Genomic DNA, 24,178 nt, shown 5'->3' with positions numbered 1-24,178 from the left:
TTACAGAAACAGTACTGATCAGACCCCCAAAAAACCCATGGTAACATGGGGAAAGAGCCTTGCAGTGGGCCCCATCTCTTTGTTTTAGCTAAGTTGCCAGGTCAGCATTCATAACTCATACAGTGTGTGCAGTGAGATAGGTGACCTTTTGGTAGCGTTGCCTGGGAATGGTGCAGGTTCTGTCCATCCATTGCCACTTGGAAAAGGATGCAGAGCTTGAGAGCATCTCATGGCTTTATAAAAGTATAGGAGCTCCAGGGACGAATCCATTAGGATGAATTACCGACATCAATGATGCTAAATGTTGAAAGTGAGAAACCAAGCTGCAGTTGTGAGTCCTTCCCTCCAAAGTAGGTTTTCCACCTGCTGTTCTTTGCTCATTCTGCTTTGAGGTCCTTTAATTATGCTTTGTCTCCTCTCTTGGTTTCACCGTGAATGCACCACTGCATTCATGGGTTAATGTTCTGACATTATCTGTAAATCAGGGTAGATAAAGGCTGGTTCTAAAACCTCCCTGTGCTGTTCCAAGGCTTGGTGGTGCTTGGTGTTGGTGTTGTTCCAGGCTGTAGTATTGGCATTATAGCGTAAAAGGGGAGAGCGCCTCTTCTGATAGCAGCCAAACCAAATAAAACCATGAGTAACACAAATCAGATATTTGCTCATGATTGACCTCTTTTTTCCTCTTGCCTCAGTATAACAGATGCCTGAAAAGTATAAATAGTAAAGAAGTATTCAAAAATGTATATGGTTATGCTTTGAGGCCTAAAAGATCCCTTTTAACATAGAAGGACGGTGACTGTTGCTGTTTATTTGTTATAGAATCATTCCAGATATGTCCTTTATTTTTCTGGTTTAGGCTCCTAAGGACCCAGTCTCTGGATTGGTACTACAATAATGTCAAAAGCCGCTTCAAGTGTTTTGGAAGTGCCAAAGTCCTGAAGAACTTATACAAGAAGCATAGACTGGAGAGCGGAGGCTGTCCTGATGTAATAGGTAAGATTTCTTGCTATAGAATCATAGAATTCCAGACTGGTTTGGGTTGGAAGGGACCTTAAAGCTCATCCAGTTCCAATCCCCTGCCACGGGCAGGGACATCTCACACTAGAGCAGCTTGCTCCAAGCTGCTGTATCCAACCTGGCCTTGAACAGTGCCAGGGATGGGGCAGCCACAGCTTCTCTGGGCACCCTGTGCCAGCGCCTCAGCACCCTCACAGGGAAGAACTTGTGCCTAAGAGCTCATCTCAATCACCCTTTGTCAGTTTAAAGCCATTCCCCCTCAGCTTGTCTACTTTAACACACAAGCTGAGACAGTGCAAAATCTGAGAGAAATTCAAAAGAGATCTTTTTAAGGGTTTTTCTTTAAATCAAGTACCTCAGTGAAGAGAAAAAAGAGGTGAAGTGTCTGGAGATCTGTTTCTGAATTCAAAGGATGTTTAATCATAATTATGCCACTGATACGGGAGAGCTGTTATCTTCAGTCTGTGAAGTAAATTGCAGTTTATATTCTAGCCCTTGTTCCAAAATTTATCACAGTTCTGAGTAGTCTGTGAATGAGAAAGTAATTTTGCATCCAGCATTTGGCCTTAGAGCACATTTGAAGTGGGATTTGGTTAAATGGGATACATTCAGTATCCAAGTTGACCAAAACTTCAGATTGTCCTCAGAGTTTTGCATGCTTAAGAGTCTGAAACTGGCCACATCTTATTTTTGTACTGATGTTTGTCAAGGGGTCAAAGATGCTGATGAAGTATCGGTGTCACCCTTTTAGATGAAGAGACAGACACAGCTCTCCCTTAACTCTGCTGTTACAATGTCTTGCCCATAAAAGTAATTGGAGATATGAAATGGGCTAAAACAAGTGGAGTTTGGCTTCTAGGGGGAAACAACCCATGCATTCAGTTCTGATTTGTTAGTCTTAGCTTTCTCTGTATCAAATCCGTATTTCTAGGGAGGATTCCTTAACAGTTGAGACCAAGTATGTCCAAAACGCAAGGAAACCCGTGCCAGTGAGGGCACTTGTGGCACATGGAATTAAAAGCTGTGAGGATGGATCCTTCAGAACATTAATATCATGTGTTGCCTGTACTTAAGCTGTAGTGTCACTGAGTTTGTCCTGGAATGGAAGTGTGAGCAATGCAGTGATGAGTTGCAGTGGCATGTGCACTCTCTGCAAGACCTTTCTAAGGCAGGCCTTTGAGTCTAAATGTCATTGCTAACTTGCTTCTCCTCTCCGTGTGAGGGTTAGGTAAACCTTTTGTTCCCTTTGAAGATAAATACTAGCATATGTGTCTAGGGATTGGCTTATTTATACAGCGTTGCCCTTTAAAATGTAGAATCTATTTCAACCCCAAATGTCATATTAAAGGCAAATTCCCTGTACTTAACTTCTGCTGTGCTTTATACCTGGTAGCTTCTTCCTCTCTTTTTCACTGTACAAGTAGTTTTCTCCGTCCAAAAGGAGAGGTCTTCCATATAAAAGCAGTCATAGCCTGTACAAAAGCTGCTGCAGTCATGGTTTATACAAGAAGTTGGAGGAATTTCTGCCTATCCCTCTTTGTGTGCAGTGCCACCGTATCCTGAGTGAATATTCTGGCCTAATGCTATTCTAACTCTATTTTCTAATCCTAATGCCTCAGCTGTTCAAGGGTATTTCTTATAGTAATTCACAGTTCTGTCTTCTTTTGGAGCAGAAGGAGGGTTTCTTGAAGGCAGCTTTGAAAATGAAGGAAGCATTTGTGGCAGTGACTCTACATTCTACCGACAGACAGAAGGTATGCTGCTTAGTCAACTCCAGCATTCACCACAATACTGAAAAGCCTTTGTGTAACACACTGGGGTATTACAACCAATGCTAATTTGATTTTCTCAGCGTTCAGGTTTTGTTATTTCTCTCCTGTTTCCTTTCGTGTGCTCATGCATTTTCATCTGTTCTGTTGGTGTTCATAGGAAGTTTAGAGATTTTCTTCCTGTGATTCCCTCTGAACCGTTTTGCTGGGTTCTAAAAGAAGGAACATAAAAATCCCATGGGTTTTTTGTATTTCATATTTACATCTCAGAAGTAACGTAGAGATTGAGACCAATTTCTCTACCTTCCGGTGTTTGTTTTCCTGTGCAGAATTATGGATTGAGGGAATGAACTTTGTCATGAACAACCTCAGATTTGAATGTCTCTCCAGAATATGAGTCTGAATTCTGGAGCTCATCATGCAAAATGTGGCTGTGTAAAGAACATGGTGTTTTTATCTGATTCTTCACTTAGGACACAGCATGATGGATACCCTTGCTGTGGCCTTGCGTGTTGCAGAGGAAGCAGTGGAAGAAGCTATTTCGAAGGCAGAGACCTACAGTGACAGCCTGGTAACATTTAGAATCATAGAATAGTTAGGGTTGGAAAGGACTTTAAGATCATCTAGCTCCAACCCCCCTGCCACGGGCAGGGGCATTTACCAAATATGAAATGTAGTAATTAAAATAGAACAATTATGTTTCTCTTAATTTGGGTAGTGGTACAAAAACAAATGGATACAAAAGAAAACATAAAGAAGCGGTGATTATCTCATGCCATATCTAAAGAGCTGGGTGTGAGTTTCATGGCCTTGTACCCAAGATGCATGTTGCAGTTCAAAGGTGGCATGCGGTGTAAGAACCCGTCATTTCTTTCACCATGCCAGTAAGGGCATTTTACCCATTTCCTGATCTGTACCATTTCTGTGGAAAGGCTGTTTTTCTGTGATTTTAGCCACAACAGATAACCGTTTTCATGCAGGACAAGCAGAATGAGGCTTGTTACTTGCAGGAACACAAGGAGGACCTCATAGAAGAGCTGGCCACAACCATCGTGCAGAAGGTATGGCATGCAGTTTCTTCCCTAGCTTGTTTAATAGCCAAAGCACAATCCTTTAGTCTGGTGAGCTTTAACTCTGCGAACAGCAAAAAGGATGACACCAGTGTAGAGAGGGGAGTAAATGACAAGTTGCAACTTCAACCATCACAGTATAGGCTTAATCAGCTACATCAGACAGAAATAAGCTTAATCCAGTGCCTAAGATGTTGGCCTACACCCTCAGAGCTGAGAGGTACCACTTCCTCAGACCTCTGGTATCTTTTCTTGCAAGAGCAGGCTCCTGCTCCGTGGAATTTTACTTCAATTCCCAAGAGGGATGAAGTTTTCCAACGTAGGGGAGTATGGCTCCTGACCATACCATCTACTGAGCTCTGCATCTGCAACACTTGCAAAGAAAACATTGATCGTGAAAACAGAGCTCTGGTAATGATGCTGGGAGAGCCACCCAAACAATCACAGAACCCTGTGTCTGTTTGTGTGGCTTTCTCTGGAAAGCTCATTCTTCTCCCTGTGAAGCTTGCAGTTGACGCTGATGCAGCACAGAAATGGGGGCTAGTGGGAACAAATATCCCTTGAGTTTGGCTGGACAGTTTGGAGCAAGGAGGGACAAGTATGAAGAAGGTGCCCCTGAGCTCCTGTGGTCAGTAAAGTAACCACTCTGCTGTGTTGGTCTCCCTCCATGCAAACTAAGCTAATTGCCACATCTGCTTATGGGATGTGGCATTTAACAATGGATGGATCCCATATCAGAAGATGAATTTCTTGTTTATTAGGCTTTAAAGTAAAACCAGAAGAGCAGCAGCAGCTCAATGGGAAATGATCTGCTTGCTTTTTAATAGAGATATTAGGAGCTTAATTCTGCTTATCAAGTCTTTGATAGTCCAGAGCCTATCTCAGCCAAGCTAGAATTGCTACCGCTTTAGTCAAAAGCTGCCTAACAAGATATTCTGTGCCACAGAGCAATATTCTGTGGGTATTTTAGACTGGAGTCAGTAAAGCTGCAGAAATGAAGTGTGGCAGGATGTGCTCTGTCAGTGTAGGGAGACAGGCAGCTTGTGCGATCTCTCTCTCTTAAGGCAATGTAGATTTTCAGAAGCAAAAATAGTGCCAAGATACCCAAGACCTCTTCAGTTTCAGCAGAATCCCATCTAGATGTCATGGGAACCTTTGAAATCCCCTTCACATCTGGTGCTTTATGTTTCTTTGCAAGGATTGTTGTCTGAGAAAAGATGTGACAGTTAGATGCTGAAAGTGTTACTGTAGGAACAGGTTTCCACCTTCATCTAATTCACCTCTGATGTTTCTGCAGGCATCGATCATGGTTTATTGTGTCAGTGCTTATGTGCTGACAAGCAGTATGGCTTCAGATAAGAAGAAATGCATGCAAAGTGCCAGAATCATCTTTGCATGAACTGGAGTAAAAGCAAAGGGAAACTCAAACGCTCTTAGGCAGTTTGCCGTGACACAGGGTTGATGTTTTTCTCTCCATACGGCTCAGAGTATTTCCCAAACACCCTTTTCTTTTCTCCCTTGCCCCCTACTTTACAGATTATAAAGAAGCAGAAAAGCAAAACTGAGCAGGCTGAAGCTGACTTTGAATGGCCACCATCCAGGAGCAGTGGCCTGGCGTCCGTTGCTGTCTCAGATCAGAGCATGCTGACTTTTCCAGGGAGCCGCAGGGGGTCCTACACGTTATGGGTGAGTGATGTATTGATGCTTTCTGCGGCACAAGACTGCAAGATTAAACTCATGGCTAAGTGCACTTACTGCCTGCAATGATGCTTAGATACTTTGAATCAGAGACTCATAGAATGGTTTGGGTTGGAAAGGACCTTGAGATCATCCAGTTCCAACCCCCTGCCATGGGCAGGGACACCTCACACTGACCAGGTTGCTTCAGGCCCCTGTGTCCAACCTGGCCTTGAACACTGCCAGGGATGGGGCAGCCACAGCTTCTCTGGGCACCCTGTGCCAGCGCCTCAGCACCCTCACAGGGAAGAACTTCTGCCTTAGATCTAACCTGAACTTCCCCTGTTTCAGGCTGAACCCATCACCCCTTGTCCTGTCCCTACAGTCCGTGATGAAGAGTCCCTCTCTGACATCCTCAGCATCCTTGTTCTTGCAGAGAACGAGCATTAAACCCGTGTCCAGACAAATTGTGGTTCAGTTGCATTCTTTCCTAGCATGTAATTGGCCATGGAAGAACAGCACAGACTTTGTGTTGTATTGGCAAGTGTGTTGGGGAGGGCTATGTTTGTGATATGAGCAATCTCACTCCTTGATTTGAATGCTAACAGCACTCAATGCCTTGGTGTTTCTTCCTTCAAACAGTTTTTATGCTCACTTAGCTTTTATTTGGATTTTTGCTAAGTGCTATATTTTCTTTTGTACAGTATTAGATTTCTGTAATGTTTCTTTTTCTCCTTTGCCATCTTAAAGAAAACAACCGTCAGCAACAGAAAGTAAAACCAACTGTAGAGCGCTATTTATGTCTTACACTAAAGAGTGTTTCCTCTTTCTTTCACTTAGCTTCTCAGCACAATGCCTTTAGCTCCTGCTATAAAGCTGAAGAAAATCTGAGAAGTTGCATTAGGAACATTTTAAGAAGAACAAGCTATAGGCTTGGGTAAGGCGCTTCATAGTAGAAGAGGGAGAACAGTCACAGATGAGTTCCAGTGCATTTTGATACAGTGGTTTAAGCTGCTGCTCCCAGTAACCACTTCTCTCCCACTGAGCAGAACCACCAGAGCTGAATGTGTGCTTTAGTTTCCAGCTAAGTTTGCTAGCATAGACTGCAGTGAAAATAGATTGATGCCAGAATCTAAGACTGGGGGCCAGAATGGCTGAGATACAGTCTCACACTCTTGTCCCCACCTATTTCCAGATGGAAGGAGTAATGCCTTTAAGTTGCTGCTGTTAACCAAGTTGGTCCTTGTTAACAAGTCAGGGTGAGCATGGTTAAGTGCTTTGCTCTGTAGCTCCTAGGCAATTTACTTGTGGAATAAGACTCAGAAGAGGGAGAGTTCATTTGCTGTGTGACTCAGCCGAGTTTTCTTTCTGCAGTGTAAGGACAGGACCTGGGGGAGCACGCTGCTCAGATCCTCAGTTATTACACTAGAAGCCTGTTGTTCTTCTGCATTTGGAGAGATAAGCTCCAACTCAACACACTTGAACAGGTTGCCCAAAGAAGTGGTAAATGCCCCATCCCTGGCAGTGTTCAAGGCCAGGTTGGATGGGGCTTGGAGCAACCTGGTCTAGTGGAAGGTGTCCCTGCCCGTGGCAGGGGGTTGGAACTGGATGAGCTTTAAGGTCCCTTCAACCCAAACCATTCTATGATTTCTAAATTCTGTTCTGAAGCAACAAGTTTCGGTGTTGTACAGTGCTTTGTAAGGATTTTCCTAGCTCTTTATTGGTCTGTCACCACATTTGTCACTGTTTGGTTCAATTGTCATCCCGTGGTGCGTTAAGAAACAAGAATGTATTTGACCATTTGCCACGACACCTGGCAAGTAGATTAGTACTTGCAGCAAGAAGAAGCAGGGTAGTTTAAATGGAAGGGAACAAGAAACATGATGAAGAGAAAGACAGACATACAGAGGAAAGGGAGGTAAGGATAGCAGATCCTAAGGCAGGTAGGATTTCATCATTTGGAAGTGGAAATTTATCTGTCTTATGTGTAGGAGATAACATGTGTGGTTTCTCTAGTATAGTAAAGCTAGCAACATACAGTTACTCATGGCAGTTGCATGCTTTAACACTGGCCTTTAGAACCCCATGTTTGTTGCCACATTGCATTTGGTTATGGTGGGAGCTGTAATAATCCCAGCTATAGCTGTGTGGTTATACCTGCCAGGCAATTTTTCTTTTAATCTCTATGTGCAGCTCATCCATATCAGCCAGAAGCTTCGCCCTGCGTTACCTCCCTGCCCAACCAAAATCACTTGCTTTGAAATCATCGTTAAATAAGTTAAAACTGCCTCTTTGTAGCATGCAGGAAACCCTGCATGCAGGGAACTTGGGCTGTGTAAGCTGAGGGCAGCACAGTGCCAGGGTACCAGCGGCATGAGACCTGCTTGACTGGAGCAGAATCTATTGGTCTTCGTATTAAGGAGCATACACACACACAATGTATTACTGATTGTTTAACTGCAGTGCTGTGGTGTGGTAGTAACTATAGATACTCTCTTTTCCTTTCCTTCCCCTGTTAGATTTCTTTGAGATCCCTTTGCCCATACTAAAAATAGCGATACAAGGCTGATTTTTTTATTTCCCTATCCCACAAAAAGAGATGGATGGCACCTTCTGTTCCTCATTATCAATAAGCAAAGGCTGTACAAAGTTGGGATAGGAGGAGCTTAGAGCAATGGGAGGATGCTTCTCTGCTCTCTCAATCCGTTTACCCCCATAGATGACTGCCAGTGAGAGCAAACAACTGCTTGGCATATTGTATCCTGTACAAACATTGATGGAATGCAGGCATCCTGGTGTGTTCTAAGTGCTGAATTAGTGATCTTTGTTTTACAGCTGAAAGATTGCATATCTAAACAGCAGCTCATCCATAATTTATAGTACATAAACCAGCTATGGATATAGGGAAAAGGAGGATTTCATTAAATACACATTATGGTGCACCTCAGAGGAAGCAGAAATTTACTGGTTAAGCTCATTATAAGATCCACAGTGCATTGACAGTGGGTTATTTGTTCTTTCTGTTTTCCTTTGATTTGTTCTGAAGAGAAGGAGGGCTCCGCATGCCTGAGGTCCAGCACTGCCTTGGAAACCCCTGGAGCTCTGCAAGTTCTCTGTACCTTTGTAGGTTTGTCTGAAACCTTTTTGAGGAGGAATCCTGCCCTACAAGACGGTGGCAGGGCTATTTCACATGAGGGAGGCACAACACTGTAGGAAGTTGTGCCAGCATCACTTCTTCCCTGTCAACAACCCTGTATCAGAAATATGTCTCATTAATAATGTGTCATGTCATAGGGAAGATGGAGCTTTTAGCTTTTATCCGTGAGCTGGGATCAGAAGGTTGTCACAAAGTCCGTTGCTGGGACTTACTTGCAATGAGGCAGGCATGAAGCCCATCAGCTGGATCCTGATGGGTAATTTAGGGTCTTGTTTCCTTCCAGAAGAAGCCAACTGCAGCCCTACCTTCTCTGCCCAGAATGGGAAAGAGCAGTCCACTTTGAATGGAAAAGCACTTGGTGGTTTAGAAATGATGGGTCATTTTGTATTAATGTTCATCATGAGAAGATCAAACTATCTCTAAGCACTTTCCAGGTTACAAATCTTACTGTCATCTGCTGACTTTGCAGGTGTAACATTGTACTCTCACTGCAAAAGTAATCTGGATTTCAGGTCAAGACAGCCCTGTCCATAGTAATGGGGCTGCTTTTCCTCCTTCCAGAAGGATACAAGTGCTTTTCCAGCTCTCACTGCGCAATTAATGCCACACTTTAAGGCTTCAGGTGGCCAAATAATGAGTGCAAGATGAATGACAGCATTATGCTTTTGAACTTGCTTGTGTAGTGTGAGTTTGGTTGAGATGTATCTCTAGCAGAAGATTACTGGGTTTTTTTGTTTCATAATACTATTCATGCACTTGACAGACATCCAAGAAGACAGTTTTGGATGCTGGGTATATGATCAAGCCCATGCAGGCCTAAATTCAGCTGTGTTGCACTTACTGCCAGCAAACCAAGATAGGTTTTAAGACATGAAAGGGAGCAGAAGAGAGGACAGAGAAGGGCGGTCGTTCTGTAATGTTCTTTTCCAAATAGTTTAGGTTATGAGTTGTTCTTCCCACTTTGGTTTGGTTTATTTCACTTTAAAGATGCTATTGTAACGTACTGTTGGGTATCACAAAGCTTGAAGGTCTGACTTCAACCCTGTGATGCTCGGAGCTGGGCTGCCTGACAAATCTGACTTTCTTGCTTTCTTTTTAGATGAAACCAGGGTGCATGTTATCACAGCAAGAAGCAAATAAACACAGAACACTTCAGGCTTCCTCTGTCAAGTAGGCGTCTGAGTAGGTGATACAGTGATTCTGCTGGGTGAGTGCTCTGCTGAGCACAGCTTGTAAATGAGGGTCAGCACAGGACATGAAAGGCTGTGCAGGGCACTGAGCAACGTAGAAATCAGTGAGAAAAAGGAATAATCATGTTCAGAAAGAGCATTGTCTTATAAAAAACAACCAAGAAGTGAGTTTGTGTATGAGGCTTCAGTTAGACTGGAGACCAAAATGCCAGCTCCCCTCCTTCCATTCCCCTTTATACAGGTGGGGTGCGCTAGTAGTGACTTAAAATCATGATGTCCTACAGCAGACCCAGGGATCTGGCCTTTGCAGTTGCTCAGCTGTCTCATATGTAAATAGTATGGTAATGCTGTCATAGCTGGATGCTGACTGAGCTCTCGGGATCTTCACATGGAAGGTGTTACCCAGCTGGGATGCACCTCCCGTGTTTGGGGTTTGGTGGGGTTTTTTCAAGAGATGTAATGGAATATTCCAGGTTAGGGAAGAGGGAAAAAGAATTGGCCATGGGGGAACATGAGAGGAACGTTAACAGCTAAAGGAATAAGGGTACCTTGTAAAGGTACTACTTAGATTACAGTCGCATTGGTACATGCATCCTCTACTCCTAAGCACCCAGTAACTGATTTACCACAAACTTCTACACACTCATTCACATAAATACATTACATTGATTGAACTATGCTATTTCATGCTCCTAACACTTTCCTAAATGGTTAGCCCCATAAGTGCCATAAATGGATGCTTATATTCTGGAACCAATATTTAAATCTCCCTTATTATTGCAACCAAAGCAATAGCATTATCACATGTGGGCCCTGCTAATTATGTGGGGGAAGGAGGGAAGTCCCTCAAACGCTATGCATTATACTTCCATGTGGTGATGTATAGAGCTGCTTGTGTCCTTTTTGCTGGGGAATAACCTCCTGCCTCTCTTTGTTGCAGCCCATCTCTGGATCCTCAAGGTCAGCTAATCCAAGCTGAACCAAAGTAGCATGCACAGCCAGATGTGGCTCTACATGTTGTTACGCAGCTGCGCAGTTTGTCCTCCTGATGAGCTGAGCATTAGTTTTGTACTCCTTTTAAAGGACCAATGCTTTTAGGGGGATCAGCTGTCTGAGAGGCCAGGAGAAGGATGGCAAAGCATCCAGTGCAGCCAGGCTATGTTTGTGTCAGTAGTGAACAAGCAGCCAGCTTGTGCAGACACTGGAAGGAGGGATGCTCTAAGGCTTTCGCAGGAGAGGGAGCAGTCCTCTCTGCTTTCTCCCAGCCTGCTGTTCAAGGATTTGCCCTGATGGCTGGGATATTCTAACCAGGGTTTAGGTCAGGGCCTGAAGGAGGGAGTTTTCTTTCAGCTGAGTGTGAAAATCTCCTATTCATCTGCCTGGTCTTGCCCTTTTTCAGAAGCCATGGGGCTGTTAACATAAAGGATTAACTAAGGAACAGATGCTTGAAACCCTTGGTATTTCGCTCACACTGCTAAATGTCTGGACTGCATACATTTGAGCAGAGCAAAAATCACTTCCAGGGATAAATAAGCTGTGGCAGAGTGGCACCATTCCCAGGCTCATGTTGTCTCTTCCTGGTGTGGGAGTTTACTTACCAAAGGATGCACTTGGTGGTGATGCTTAGGGATTGCGACTGTGTTTGCTCAGGTGGGTGGGACATGTTGGCTCTGTCTGTGTATTACTTGCCTTCACAGAGCGTTTCTGCTGCACTGCTAGGATGGCTATAGAATTTGTGGGTGAGAAGAGGGGATGGATAAGGTTGCATCAACTCATCTGTGTTCTGCTGTCAGTTGTAGGCTGCTTCCCTAGGAGCAAATCTACTCTAAATAAGGGCAGGATGAACTGCAGTTTTGCTGGTTAAACCAGACTGAAAAAAATAGGATGAAATAGGAGGGAAAGGAGGAGAAAAACAGGTTGGATCCAGAATATCCTCGGGCTTCTCTTTAGAAGAAAGAGGAATTCCCTATCCTCCTTCACCTTCTGAGGGAGGATGTAGAGCAAAATCTGTATCTTGTCTCTCTAAACAATATGCATACATATGAGAGAGTTACTCAGGGTAAAGAATCCATAGATTATCAGTGTTAGACTTAATATTCACAAGTGTGTTTTGTAAAAAGTTGTTCTTGCTTTTGGTTCCTCATTTGGATTTTCTTTATTCAGTGTTCAGAAGCAGGAGCTTGTATGTTTTTGTACACAGAAGATGGAGCATTTATTGAGCAATAGGAGAGAGTGCATGTGATTACATTTTATCTACTCCTTCAGTCTTTAAGCTTCAGAAACCCCAGTGTTTTTCTTGTCTTTGCCAGCCAGCAATGAAACAGGGCTGTATGTCCTGGGTTCCATCAAAAGGAGCATGACCAGCAGGTCAAGGGAGGTGATCCTGCCCCTCTACTCTGCTCTCGTGGGATCTCACCTGGAGTATTGTGTGCAGTTCTGGTGTCCTCAACATAAAAAGGACATGGAACTGTTGGAAAAGTCCAGAGGAGGCCACGGGGATGCTCAGGGGCTGGAGCACCTCCTGTATGAAGATAGGCTGAGAAAGTTGGGGCTGTTCAGCCTGGAGAAGAGAAGCTGTGTGGAGACCTCAGAGCAGCTTCCAGTGTCTGAAGGGGGCCTACAGGGATGCTGGGGAGGGACTCTTCATCAGGGACTGTAGTGATAGGACAAGGGGTGATGGGTTCAGACTGAAACAGGGGAAGTTTAGATTGGATATAAGGAGAAAATTCTTTCCTGTTAAGGTGGTGAGGCACTGGAATGGGTTGCCCAGGGAAGTTGTGAATGCTCCATCCCTGGCAGTGTTCAAGACTAGGTTGGACAGAGCCTTGTGTGACATGGTTTAGTGTGAGGTGTCCCATGGCAGGGAGGTTGGAACTGGATGAGCTTTAATGTCCTTTCCAGCCCTAACTGTTCTATGATCCTATGCAAAAAACGATTCCTTCTAGTGCTGGCCCAGTACAAGATGAAGGCTGAGTTCATCCATTCATGCAGCAGAAATCCCCTGAAGAGGGATGAGGAAAAGAGAATAATAATGTGCCTTGTATTTCTTTAGACACCAGCATCTCACAGCAGATGCCAGCAGGCAGGATTCGGTGGGGAACTCACCCAACACAAGCGTTTGAGGGTGCCTGTCAATACCGTAGCTGTATTTTGCAGGCTGCTGCTCAGCCATCCGGTGTGCAGTGACCGTACCCATGGCATGTTGGGCTGCAGTGCCGCCTGCTGATGTCCTCACTCATTGCAGAGCAGCAGTCCGCGTCTGACTGCAAACACGGGGCAGCTTTGTAACTAAGCACAAGTAAATACACCCAGAATAGCGCCAGGCTGGCAGGGTTTCTTCTGTTGAGGAACCAGAGTTTCTGGTTAAAAAAGGTGCCTGTGTCTGTACCTGGCAGGGTTGGGTCTTCTTAAGCTTTCGTGTCTTATAAATCAGGACCAAAGCTCCCCCATTGCTGCCTTCTTTTGAAAATCGTATTTAGGCTGCTCTATGATTGGGATGCTTCTGTAAAATAGACTGTGTTAGTTCTTCTGCGCTGAGATCTTGTTGCTATCCAAGTCTGCAGGCAAGGGGTAAAGATTCAGGGCCATGGCTGCACCATTTGGGCAGTAAAGATCCCTTGTTGCGATGCAAACTGATCCAAGAGCTGATTGAGGTAGCTAGCCTTTCCTTCAGGACTTCTCTGCATCCACGCATCCACACACAGGGAAACACCGTGGAGCACCAGCCCACAAGCAGGCTTCTCAATCCTGTTCCCTTACGTTCAGTGTTTTGTTTCTTATGCAAATATCCACAAGGGGAAAGTATTCCCTATGGATTTACAGATAGGCTGGTATCTCTTTGTGCAAGGGAGGCACAAATCATAGAATCCCAGAGTGGTTTAGGTTGGAAAGGACCTTAAAATCATTCTTTTCCAACCCCTTGCCATGGGCAGGGACACCTCACGCCAGACCATGCTGCCCAAGGCTCTGTAGAGCCTGGCCTTGAACACTGCCAAGGGATGGAGCTTGTGCTGCCTGCCAAAGGTAAGTGCTGCAGTGAAGTCAGCAGCACAGCCAGGCGGGTGCACGGGTCTGTAGCCTTTGCTGAAGCCCATGCTGTAGCTGAAGGGCTGTCGAGTTAGTGGTGCCAGCTGAGCTGACTCTAATCTAACCCAGATTAGAGCTTTTGCAGTTTAACCTCACACCAAATAACTAACTCTCTAGTTTGCTCTTAATTGCAAAAGCAGCAAAGGGAAGTACCCAAGTCATTTGCTTTTCAGAGAGAGTCATCAGTCAGGCTGGTAACTGCTTGGAGGTGAACCTGTGGGCAAACATTTGCTTTTGTGCTCTGAAAGAAATGGCCAGTTTCTGCTAATGTCGACTGAGCTGTTCTCATGGCAGGATATGCCTCTGTCCTGTTTGTACACTGGGCTTGGCTATTGACATGCCTGGTTTGTACCGTTATCGCTGTTACCAGTCATTTGAACTGCTCTCAAGGGTGAATTCTTACACTTTCTTTCCACCCATACCTGTCTGTGTAAAGCACAGTTCTGTCTGCCCTGCTGTCCCTATCTAAAACTAACTTTCAGACCAAGAAATAACCTAATCTTCTACTTTCATTGATTCTTTTTAATTTGTGCTTATTAGAACGCTGTCACTTCTTGAGCATTTAAATCCCTCCTGATACAAGAGCCACAGAGAACTACAAAAGCAGTAGTGATGAGTGCTGCTTAAACAGCCTCTTCCAGGAGCATCATTTCACCCTTCATCAGGAGCTGAATGCAGGGGTGCAGCCAAGCTATTTTAGCTTGGTATTGCTTTTGTCTCCTTGAGCCTTCTGACATTGAACCGTATCCAGTGAGAAGTGGTGGTACTTCTAAGAGAGCAGTCCAAGATAGATCTCATCAGAAATCCACTTAACATGTAGACAGTTGTTGAAGATGGGCTCAAGCCAAGCTTTGGAGGTACCAAAATCTTTTCTCCTTGCTGCATTTGGAGGGATTTTCCCAAGAATTAGCAGTAGTTCCTGCCAAATACCAGTTCCCTGCTCTCCACTGAGCTGATAGAAACTGTGGAGAGCCGTTTTCCTCTGACCTGACCTAAAAGTTTCAGCTTGGTTTAGATCAGCTTGTTTGGATAAGCTTATTGGGGATCCTAAGCTGCTATAGCACATGGACTGGCTCTACTTTCTTTTCTGTGCTTCCTTGGTTTTCACTGCTGTTTGTCCATCAGGCCCTTCGTGCTCATCTTCTCCTTTTTAAACCCTTCAAGCTGTTGTGTATCTTCTAGTCCTTCTGAGTCATAGAAGCATAAAATGGGTTTGGGTTGGAAGGGACCTTCAAAGCTCATCCAGTTCCAACCCCCTGCAATGAGCAGGGACATCTCCAACCAGATCAGGTTGCCCAGAACCACCTCCAGCCTGGCCTGGGATGTCTCCAGGGATGGTTCATCCACCGCCTCTCTGGGCAACCTGTGCCAGTGTTTTACCACCCAAATCCTGTGGTGTAGATGCACCTGAACTAGCTTCAGATTGCTCAGGCAGTGCTGGGAGCAGCATTCCTGTGGAAGCATGGGTCGCTGAGCTCCTTCCATGGGTTTTGTAGGCCATGCCAAGTACTGTGTTGCCAGGGCTAACCTGCTCTCTCAGGTGAGCTGGGAGCTAAGTGCAGACACTGCATCCCTGTGCTGCAGCCTTTCCTGTGATGTTTAGGAAGCAGTGAGTAGGCAAGCAAGAAGCTGCCATTTAAACAGAACCCCAGGAAAGTTGTCAAATCTACAGATTTTACATAAGAAAAAACATGTTCTTTTCATTCTCTGAGCCCAGGTTTTTATTATACAAACTGCTTAAGGTTTTCCTGGGGTTTCTCTTCTTCTTATGATTCAGTTCTTTAAGTAATAAGGGAAAATAGGTACTAGCGGATATCCCTTCTTCTGGGTTCTTCAGCATCTCCTACCTCTGTGTGTTTGCCATATAAGTGGGAAAAGAATGTGCCCTGAGGGAATAGTCCTGGTACTGTGAAAATGGTGACACCTCTAACAACTTGCTGCTTTCAGTACATACCAGCTTGCATACAAAGACATCAGAGGGTATGGCAGACGTGAACCGGACCCAATTTATTGGAAGGATGGGAAGTTCAGGAATCCTGGCTTACAATGAAGTGAAAGGTGTCATAGTTCGGGCTCCACATTGGTGGTGGGATTGCTTATGTTGTCCATATATCCTGTTTTATATATATATAAATCAAAGTTAATGCACAACTTCCTATAGCAAAACAATTTATGTACCTGTTTGTATTAAATTATTAACGCTTTTAGAGGGGTTAAGGAGGATTCGGATGGTCTTGATCAGGTGAAGATCTATTTGGAGGTTCAAAACAACCTAAATACACACTGGAATGTAGTTGGTTTGTATAAGCAACTCATCTAAAAGGTACCCTATGATAAAATCATACAGTACTATGAGCTTACTGTCAGCAGTTTGTGTCACTGAATTTGAAAGGAAAGACTCCAATGCATCACTTTAGGACCTGTGTCTTTGCACAGGGGAGGATTAACCACGTAATCTCATTGTAGTTACAGAAACATTTGATTCTAGGGCAATAATTCTGGCTTTCCTGCAGGGTTCAAAAGCCAAACTAAACGCCAGTGCTTAATTGTGCTTCTCATTACTGAATCTGCTATGAAATTACACTGCTGAGCCAAGGAGGCAGGAAGATCTGAAGTTAATTAAATCTTCTGGCATAGCACATGGTCCCACACAGGAGCATTTCAGATGGAAGGGCGGCCAGTAAGGTGGTGTAGGTGCTGCTTTCAAGCCAGTGGGACTCCCAGCAATGCTTGTGCTTCCCCAGGAATGGAATGGACTTCAAAGAAGTAGCTGAAGTTATCCTTTTCCTCATCTGCACCGGTGCAAGGCAGGGCTCTGCTGCAGGCAAAGACCGGCCCTTTTGACATTAACAGGTTTAGTTAATAATTTATAACACAGATCAGATTTGAGAGTGCCAACTTGGCCTGCAGAAGGAAGCTGAGTCACTTGAAAGCATATTTCTTAATGAAACTCTGGCCCATACAGGCAGTCTTTTACCAACTTTGTTATGAAGGCCAAGACTGAGGTTTTATGGGGGATTTATGGGGAAAAAGCTTCTTAAAGCTGGTCAGGATTTAATGTGACTTCTGTAACAGACCCAGGTGCCTCAGTCACAGCTATTTATGTAGATCCAAAGGAAAGCATCTTTCCTTCGGTATTAGTCAGGGCTCATTAACAACCACACCAGTAATTTACCTCACTTGGACTTGAAATGTCACCCTCCTAGGGATAATAGATATGCCCAGCGTACTGTGTGATCCGTATGTCCTAGCAAACAAAAGAATTCTGCATTAAAATAATCTGTTTCTGGGGAACAGGCTGTTTGTTTGCTTTATCTTTTCATTTTTAACTTCTGCAGATTGTTACAGCAGATGGGCTGTTGAGCCAACAATAGATCATCATGTCTCACCACCATGGGATCTCTTTCTGGCTAGCTTGAGTCGAAACAGATACCAGTCCTCACCAAGCCCATTCCTAACACCTTCACCTTAATTATTTCTTTCCATCTGGTCCGTGGTGGTATAAACAGTTTCCTGCCTCCTTGCATCGCATCACAAATGCACGTAAATAAGCAATCTAGTGCTGAAACAATTCTTTTGAACACATTAAATTCTATCTATGCGTGCCAGCAGATGCCCCCTTCCATGCGTAACTGAATACTCAATCTGCTAAGAGTTTGATAAGTTATTATTTGTCTCTTTACATTATGCTTTTTGACTTTTATCCCCACAGAGGTCTCAGTCTGCGTTCTCCCTGGCTAGTGAAGATATGCCCAGTAAAGGACTCGACCCTGCATCGTCTGTGACTGAGGCTCTTTGGAGGCAGCCAAAAGGCCACTTGAGAAAGCAGAAGGAGCACAAACTCTCTGCGTTACCCAGCTGGAAGAGTGTGGACAGGCTAAATGAAACAAGTAAATATTTCTAGTACGAATAAGATTCTTTTCTTTGGTTCTTGCTCACATACAGAATAAATACGACTTAAACTAAGGACCTTCTCCAGGGGATTCCTGCTGATCTCTGTTAGGGGGGTTACATATAGAAATGTCTATGCGGTGATGCTTGAATGTCCTGGTTTCATTTGGCTGTGTCACTGCTTATCTTTACCTTTTTCTTTCTTTTCCTCCAAGAACAGATTCAAAAGCTGGGCCTTTGGGGAGTTTATTTTGGACTGTTAGGAAACATCAGGCATCCCATTTGGGTGAATTTCAGAGCTTCTAAGACACAAGAGCCCAGCAGCCCTTCTTTGTCACTCCGTTATCTGTCCTCCAGTTGAAGGAGTCTGCAGCTGCCCGTGAGATCCCTTCTGCTGCGCAAGTTAACTGTTCATGAGGTTACATGGTGAACCAAACGGTGAAATAACTCACATTTAGGATTCCCCCTTTCACCTTTATTTTCAGTCCCAATGAATTCACCAATGCAGTGTTCTGTGCAGCGCTACTGACTGCTGCTTCCACACAGGTTTGAGGAAGCTGTAGGAGTAGAAGCTTCACAGACCAGCAGCTTCCCTGGATCTCTGCATTAGTTATGGATGTGAATATGGATTGTGGCTGGTAAGCAGCTTCCTAAATCAGCCCCATTCCTGAATCAGCACCCTGGGATAGAATGCAATTCCCTGCTTGCTTCAAAATGACCTAAGTACAGTCTGTCAGTGAAGAAGGTGGTTCCTGCTCTTGCGGGGAGTCCCATTGCCACCACCTCTTATGTTCTGGTTGTAGTGTTCATGAGGCCACAAGAGTGTAACACCAGGCAGGGACTGCACAGAAGAGCTGTTTAGTTTTCACCTACACAGCAGCACAAGGGGAAGGCTGCTCACTGCAGCAGCCCCTGCCCCCAGGTGATGGGGAACAGCAGAGCTATCCTATCTGCTGCTGTTGTCCTCCCATGATGCAGTCTGCTTGTTCCTGCTGTTCCAGCTTGCAACAGCTGTAGAGCCCATCTGATCCTTGTAGCAAATTGCTTCATGGAGCTAAAGAAGCAGAAAACTTCTCTTTTGTAGCGTGAGTTTACTAGTGCTGTTGCTCCTGCAGCTGGCACACTAGGCACTGGCAAGCAGAAGCAGCCACAATATGTGTGTAGGTATGGTGGGGAGCAGGGATGAGGGCTGCCCATCAATTCAATTCAGTTCAGTTCAATTCAATTCGTTTATCTGTAATGCCAGTTGATAACCTGGGAGACTGCAAATTAAACAGTGTCAATACCCCTCCTCCCTCAACAAAAGAAAGTAGTTGTAATTCGAAAGTAGTTATAAAGTAGTACTAAAACCTGACTTAACTAAGCATGCATTATTTTGTGAACTGCTCATTCAGAAGTGGTGTTTTCCTGGGTGTTTTAGTGGAAGGCCTATTTTCAGTAGAGCAGTTTAATTGGGTGCTTAAATCTAAGGACCCACTTCAAGCCCATTGAATTGAACTGTTGAGCAATTTAGCACTTAACAATTGCTTAACCATGACAGAATGACAAATTGACCCAGTTTGCTTTCAGGTGCTCTATTCAGAGGATTTGTTCTGCTTCTTTCATCTAAGAACCACATTTGTGATGAAATTGTGGTGCCCAAGCTTATAGAAATCACACCTATGCAGCGAGAGTTTGTTAGGATACAGAAAATGAAAGAAATCACAACCAAGAGTTTGGAGTGGTAACATCAGTGGGATTTTTAGTCATGTAGCCAAAAAGCAGCTCACAGTTTATTTTGCCTACCATTTGCACTGGTTTAAATGATGTCTCAAGAGCCAAGTCGTGAATCTGGGGGTTTTCCCCTTTACCAATCGTTTCACAATGATAATTCTGATTAATTTTCATTTTCACAGGGATAAATTATAGCGTATGGCCAAAGAATTATGTGCAAAAGCCATTCCTTCAAGTAGGTGACTTTGTTTTGGAAAATCAGGAGGGAACATGTGGCATTACTTGAAGCTGGGATAAAACTGAGTCAGCTTTCTGACTATAACGTACTCAGTGGCTTTCCTTTCCACTCTGCTGAGTAAAGTCTCTGAGTAACTGTTGATGTGATCAGCTACACTCCTGTCCCTTCTTCAGTTAACTGAGGATGTTTGAGCAATTCTCATAGGGTGTTGCTGCACAAAACAGGGGGATATGGTTTGGGAGAGAAAGAGACTGTGGCATTCCTGTGGCACTCCACTGCGTTCTGTTAGTGTAATGTGGTGCAGCTGACTTCAGTTCCTGTTGGAGATTTAGGTCTTGCAGAAGCGTTTGCTTTGATTGAAGGAACAGTGCTTTAAAGAAAGATCTTCTTTCTCTCAAGAGAAACCCATGCTTAGCTTGGTTGATCCGCGGATAGACTGCACGACTCGTTAAAGTTGTAAAGTAGGTAAGCTTTATTCAGCGCTGAGGCACATGGGGGGATAGCTCCTCCAAAGGCATGCGCATCGCAGCGTTGTTTTCCCTTTGCATTTATCCTCTAAAGTTATACATATGCATGAGGTTGCACAACATGCCTATACTTATTCATGTCCTATCCCCACTTCGTATTATAATGAGCTAAGAAGTCCTTTGCACTTGCGCGGTGCCTCCTGGTGGTCGTGGGCGAGGGTCTCAAGATGAAGTAAACGAGTCTTCCTCGAGCCTGAACTTTTCATCTCTAGTCTTTACACATGTCCCCTGGGAGCTTGGTCATTGTCCAAAGCACAGAGACCAATTTCAGCCAGCCTAGGTGTCCAAAGGATGGGAATCAAGTCACAGTCCCTACTTCCTAACAATAGCCATGTCCTTACATCTTGCCCTAGCACATACAGCGAGTATGATAAGCATGAAGGCGAAGTAACACTGTTAAGCAAGCGGCTTGATCTACCCCCTTGTACATTGTAAGTACAATAGGCATAAGCAAGCCGTAACACTTACGCAAGCAGCTTGACCTACTCCCTTGTACCTTGGTTAACCCTTCGCATCATGGTGGCATAGTTGTAAAAAGCAACCAAGCAGAAGCTCCTTATGCTTGATCACTTCTGTTCTTTTTTGCTCCTAAATCAGCTGTTACAATGAAGAGCTTTTAGTTCTCCCTAGAAACCTGACTTCAGCTGTATCCTCGGCTGCTCACTGCTGCAAGGAAACTATTCCTGTTTTGCTTTCTTTTGAAGCAGGAGTAGCAATTTTAGTGATGGCTTTTCTCCAGGTCTCTTAATCGGCATGAAATCTAGGAAGTGAAAACAGGCCAAAAGGACTCAAATGAGTAACAAATACAAAACCTGTTCTAAGTCTTTCATAGCTGGTGTTTAATTACCTTAGATTTATTGCTTCTCTTTTGTGGGGGTGTTTTGGTGGTGCTGCTGCACCATGGACCTTTCTTCTTGTTATCTTTTAAACTAAGCCCACCTTCTTACTGCAGATTGTTCTTTATGAACGATTCCAGGGGGCAAGTCATCTTCATGAGCTCCAAGTATTTGCCACCATGTGATGCAAGATGCCTGAGTGTCATCTACAACACAATCCGGATTTTACTTTGTCCATCTTTTAAATGGTGATGTTCTCTTTATAGGTTTGGAAAACTGATAGTTTGGGGGTTGGACTAGAAGAGCTTCCCTTCCAACCCAAACCCTATTCTATGGACAATTCTATGATTCTATAATGAGTTTATTTTTACAGTTTTCTGGAAGTGGCAGATTTGAACCTATGGAAGGAACCTGCAAGGCCCAAAAGCCATTCAGGAGGTTGAGATTACTGGGTAAATCCATAGCATTACATATTCTTTCTGCTGCTGTGGGTGTCATCACACATTCACATTGGCCATGAAGGGACATTTCAAGTTTGACTGGAAATGGACTAAATTTGAAGCAATGCGGTTCTTGAGCTAAACATCACTTTTTGACCATATTTGTGCCATTTTAATATTTTTTTCCTGTCAGAATTGTAAAACATACTCTGAACAAGTGTAAGAATACGAGAGCAGCAGTGCTTGGGTCAGACTAAAAGCTCATTTAGTCTAGGGTACAACAGCAGCAGCAACAGTAACTGTAAGCATGAGCCTAGGACAGATTAGAATAGAATCATAGAATGGTTTGGGTTGGAAATGACCTTAAGATCATCCAGTTCCAACCCCCTGCCATGGACAGGGACACCTCACACCAGACCAGGTTGCTCCAAGCCCCTGTGTCCAACCTGGCCTTGAACACTGCCAGGGATGGGGCAGCCACAGCTTCTCTGGGTACCCTGTGCCAGCGCCTCAGCACCCTCACAGGACAGAACTTCTGCCTTAGATCTAACCTGAACTTGCCCTGTTTCAGTTTGAACCCATCACCCCTTGTCCTATCACTACAGTCCCTGATGAAGAGCCCCTCTCCAGCATCCTTGTAGCCCCCTTCAGACACTGGAAGCTGCTCTGAGGTCTCCACGCAGCTTCTCTTCTCCAGGCTGAACAGCCCCAATGTTCTCAGCCTGTCTCCATATGGGAGGTGCTCCAGCCCATGATCACCCTTGTGGCCTCCTCTGGACTTGCTCCAGCAGCTCCATGTCCTTATGTTGAGGATATCAGAACTGCACACAGCAGTGCTGCAAGTGGAGAAGAAAGCAAGTATTTCTCAATCCTCCTGTGTGTAGGCTCTGAACCTCCAGGTCTTTCAGCTTAGTGGCTATCTCAGCTAGAAGTGGTTTTCTGTATTTAGTTAACCTCAGTGGATTTCTCTTCCAGGTCTATAGCCATCTCTGCTTTATCCCAGATTAATTTCTAGCATCCATTAACACCCTTGGGCAAGAGGCTCCAAAGGTCTGGTACCCACTGCATCCCACTTTCTTTTGTTTTGAACTTTGATTTCTCTAATTTCATGTGATATCCTCTAGTAGTTAGGTTGGAAGAGATTCCCTCATCTCTTTCAGCATGCATCATCCCAATCTCCTTCAGATGGCAGAGCTCTGGCTTATTTAGTCATTCCTTGAATGGAAGACACTTCAGAGCCTGGTGAAACCTTTGTCGCTCTTCTCTGATCCTTTTTCCATCTTTCCTTGTCAAGATGGGGGACAAGAACTGCACACAGAATGGAAGACATTTGCAAAACACAGGATTTGTATATGTCTCTGTATTGATGTTCCCTCAGCCTTTCCAAATAACTCTTTTAGGAAGAACCTTGGTCCAAGTACTCTCTATAAAGAGTCATTGCCATGACTGTAAGTGGTGGCTTCAGAGTAGTACAGCAGCATGGCTCACAATATGAGTTCATGTAGCAGCAACACTTGTACTTGTTAGTTCTGTTGAACCCTCCGATTTGCGGTCAGTCGATCACAAACTGGCGAGTAAAACGAGCTTTTCACACTGTGAGCACAATTGTTCTTGTTTTGTCTTCACAGATCTACCTTCTGTGTTCCAAAGCACTGATGGGAACTGGGTGGCTTTGCAGAACGTCACTTTGCCTCGTCCTCGCATGCTCGCCAAACCAAAAAGTCAAGTGTTTGAAGCTTTGGAGAATGAATCCAGCATTGTGTCTGCCTATGATGAGATGGGCTCAGACAGTGAGGATGACTACGACTGGAACGTGGCCTTGAACAAGCTGCGTCGGAGACCTCGGCAGTTACCAGGCGATTTCTATGATACCAGTTCCCAGTACGGCACTGGCTGGGTTTACGGCAGTGATCAGTACCAGGGAGTGACCTCCCCTTCCTCTGGCTTATACACCAATACTGAGACACTGTTCTCCGATTCGGAAACATCTTCACTCAACTCTTCCCAGGAAGCCAAAGGAACTGGCAAACTTCTCTGGTTACAAAGCAGAACTCAAAGTGAAGTGCCCAGAGTGGAAAGAAAGCATTTCCACGGGGAACTGGATGTGAATTTCAACCCTCAGGCAACGAGCCTGGAGTACTCGGACAGCAGCGAGACTGAAGAGGTCCATTATGACTTAGAAAAGAGATCGAGAAGGTGGAGAAAGACCAAAGCAATCTCTGAAGAGTTCTGTGAAGAAAAAGACTGCCCAAAAGGCGACAAGATGAATTCAAGTCAGGTAATTGTGTCTGAGCTTAGCAAATGCACGCTCCTCAGAAAGAGCTGGGCACAACTAATTAAGTGATGCTGGCAATAACGTGTGAATTGGGAGTGGGAGGTGGTGTTCTTCCAAGCTTTATTTTCCTCATGCCTCCTAACGGAGAAGCAGCAAAGGTAAAATGTTCCACGTACCGTGGGCAGGCTTTGCCTCTGTCTCAAATCTGCCACTTCCATCTGATCAGTGACATTGTTAATGCTGTAAAATACAGTGTTCTAGGACTTGCCAACAGCCACCACTGTTGATTAAT

At 44.5% G+C, this 24,178-nt stretch overlaps 1 protein-coding gene across 7 annotated transcripts in view; it reads left to right on the top strand.

The window, feature by feature from the left end:
- MYRIP (myosin VIIA and Rab interacting protein) overlaps positions 1-24,178 on the top strand; it is a 208,874-nt gene that overhangs the window by 155,063 nt on the left and 29,633 nt on the right. For 4 of the 7 annotated variants that reach the window (XM_062621852.1, XM_062621856.1, XM_062621851.1 and 1 more), the window contains exons 4-10: positions 857-993; positions 2,688-2,771; positions 3,260-3,357; positions 3,767-3,847; positions 5,393-5,542; positions 17,679-17,856; positions 23,240-23,889. In XM_062621852.1, coding sequence (XP_062477836.1) covers positions 857-993; positions 2,688-2,771; positions 3,260-3,357; positions 3,767-3,847; positions 5,393-5,542; positions 17,679-17,856; positions 23,240-23,889 — 1,378 coding nt within the window. The remainder of the gene's footprint in view (positions 1-856; positions 994-2,687; positions 2,772-3,259; positions 3,358-3,766; positions 3,848-5,392; positions 5,543-17,678; positions 17,857-23,239; positions 23,890-24,178) is intronic. The other 3 variants (XM_062621853.1, XM_062621855.1, XM_062621858.1) reach the window with 1 other exon arrangement.

Source organism: Pezoporus occidentalis, unplaced genomic scaffold, assembly GCF_034315485.1.
Source record: "Pezoporus occidentalis ecotype Australia unplaced genomic scaffold, CSIRO_AGI_Poc_V1 ctg235, whole genome shotgun sequence".
NCBI classification, from domain to species: domain Eukaryota; kingdom Metazoa; phylum Chordata; class Aves; order Psittaciformes; family Psittacidae; genus Pezoporus; species Pezoporus occidentalis.
The sequence above is the reverse complement of the archived record's forward strand: the minus strand, read 5'-3'. Positions and strand labels throughout refer to the sequence as shown.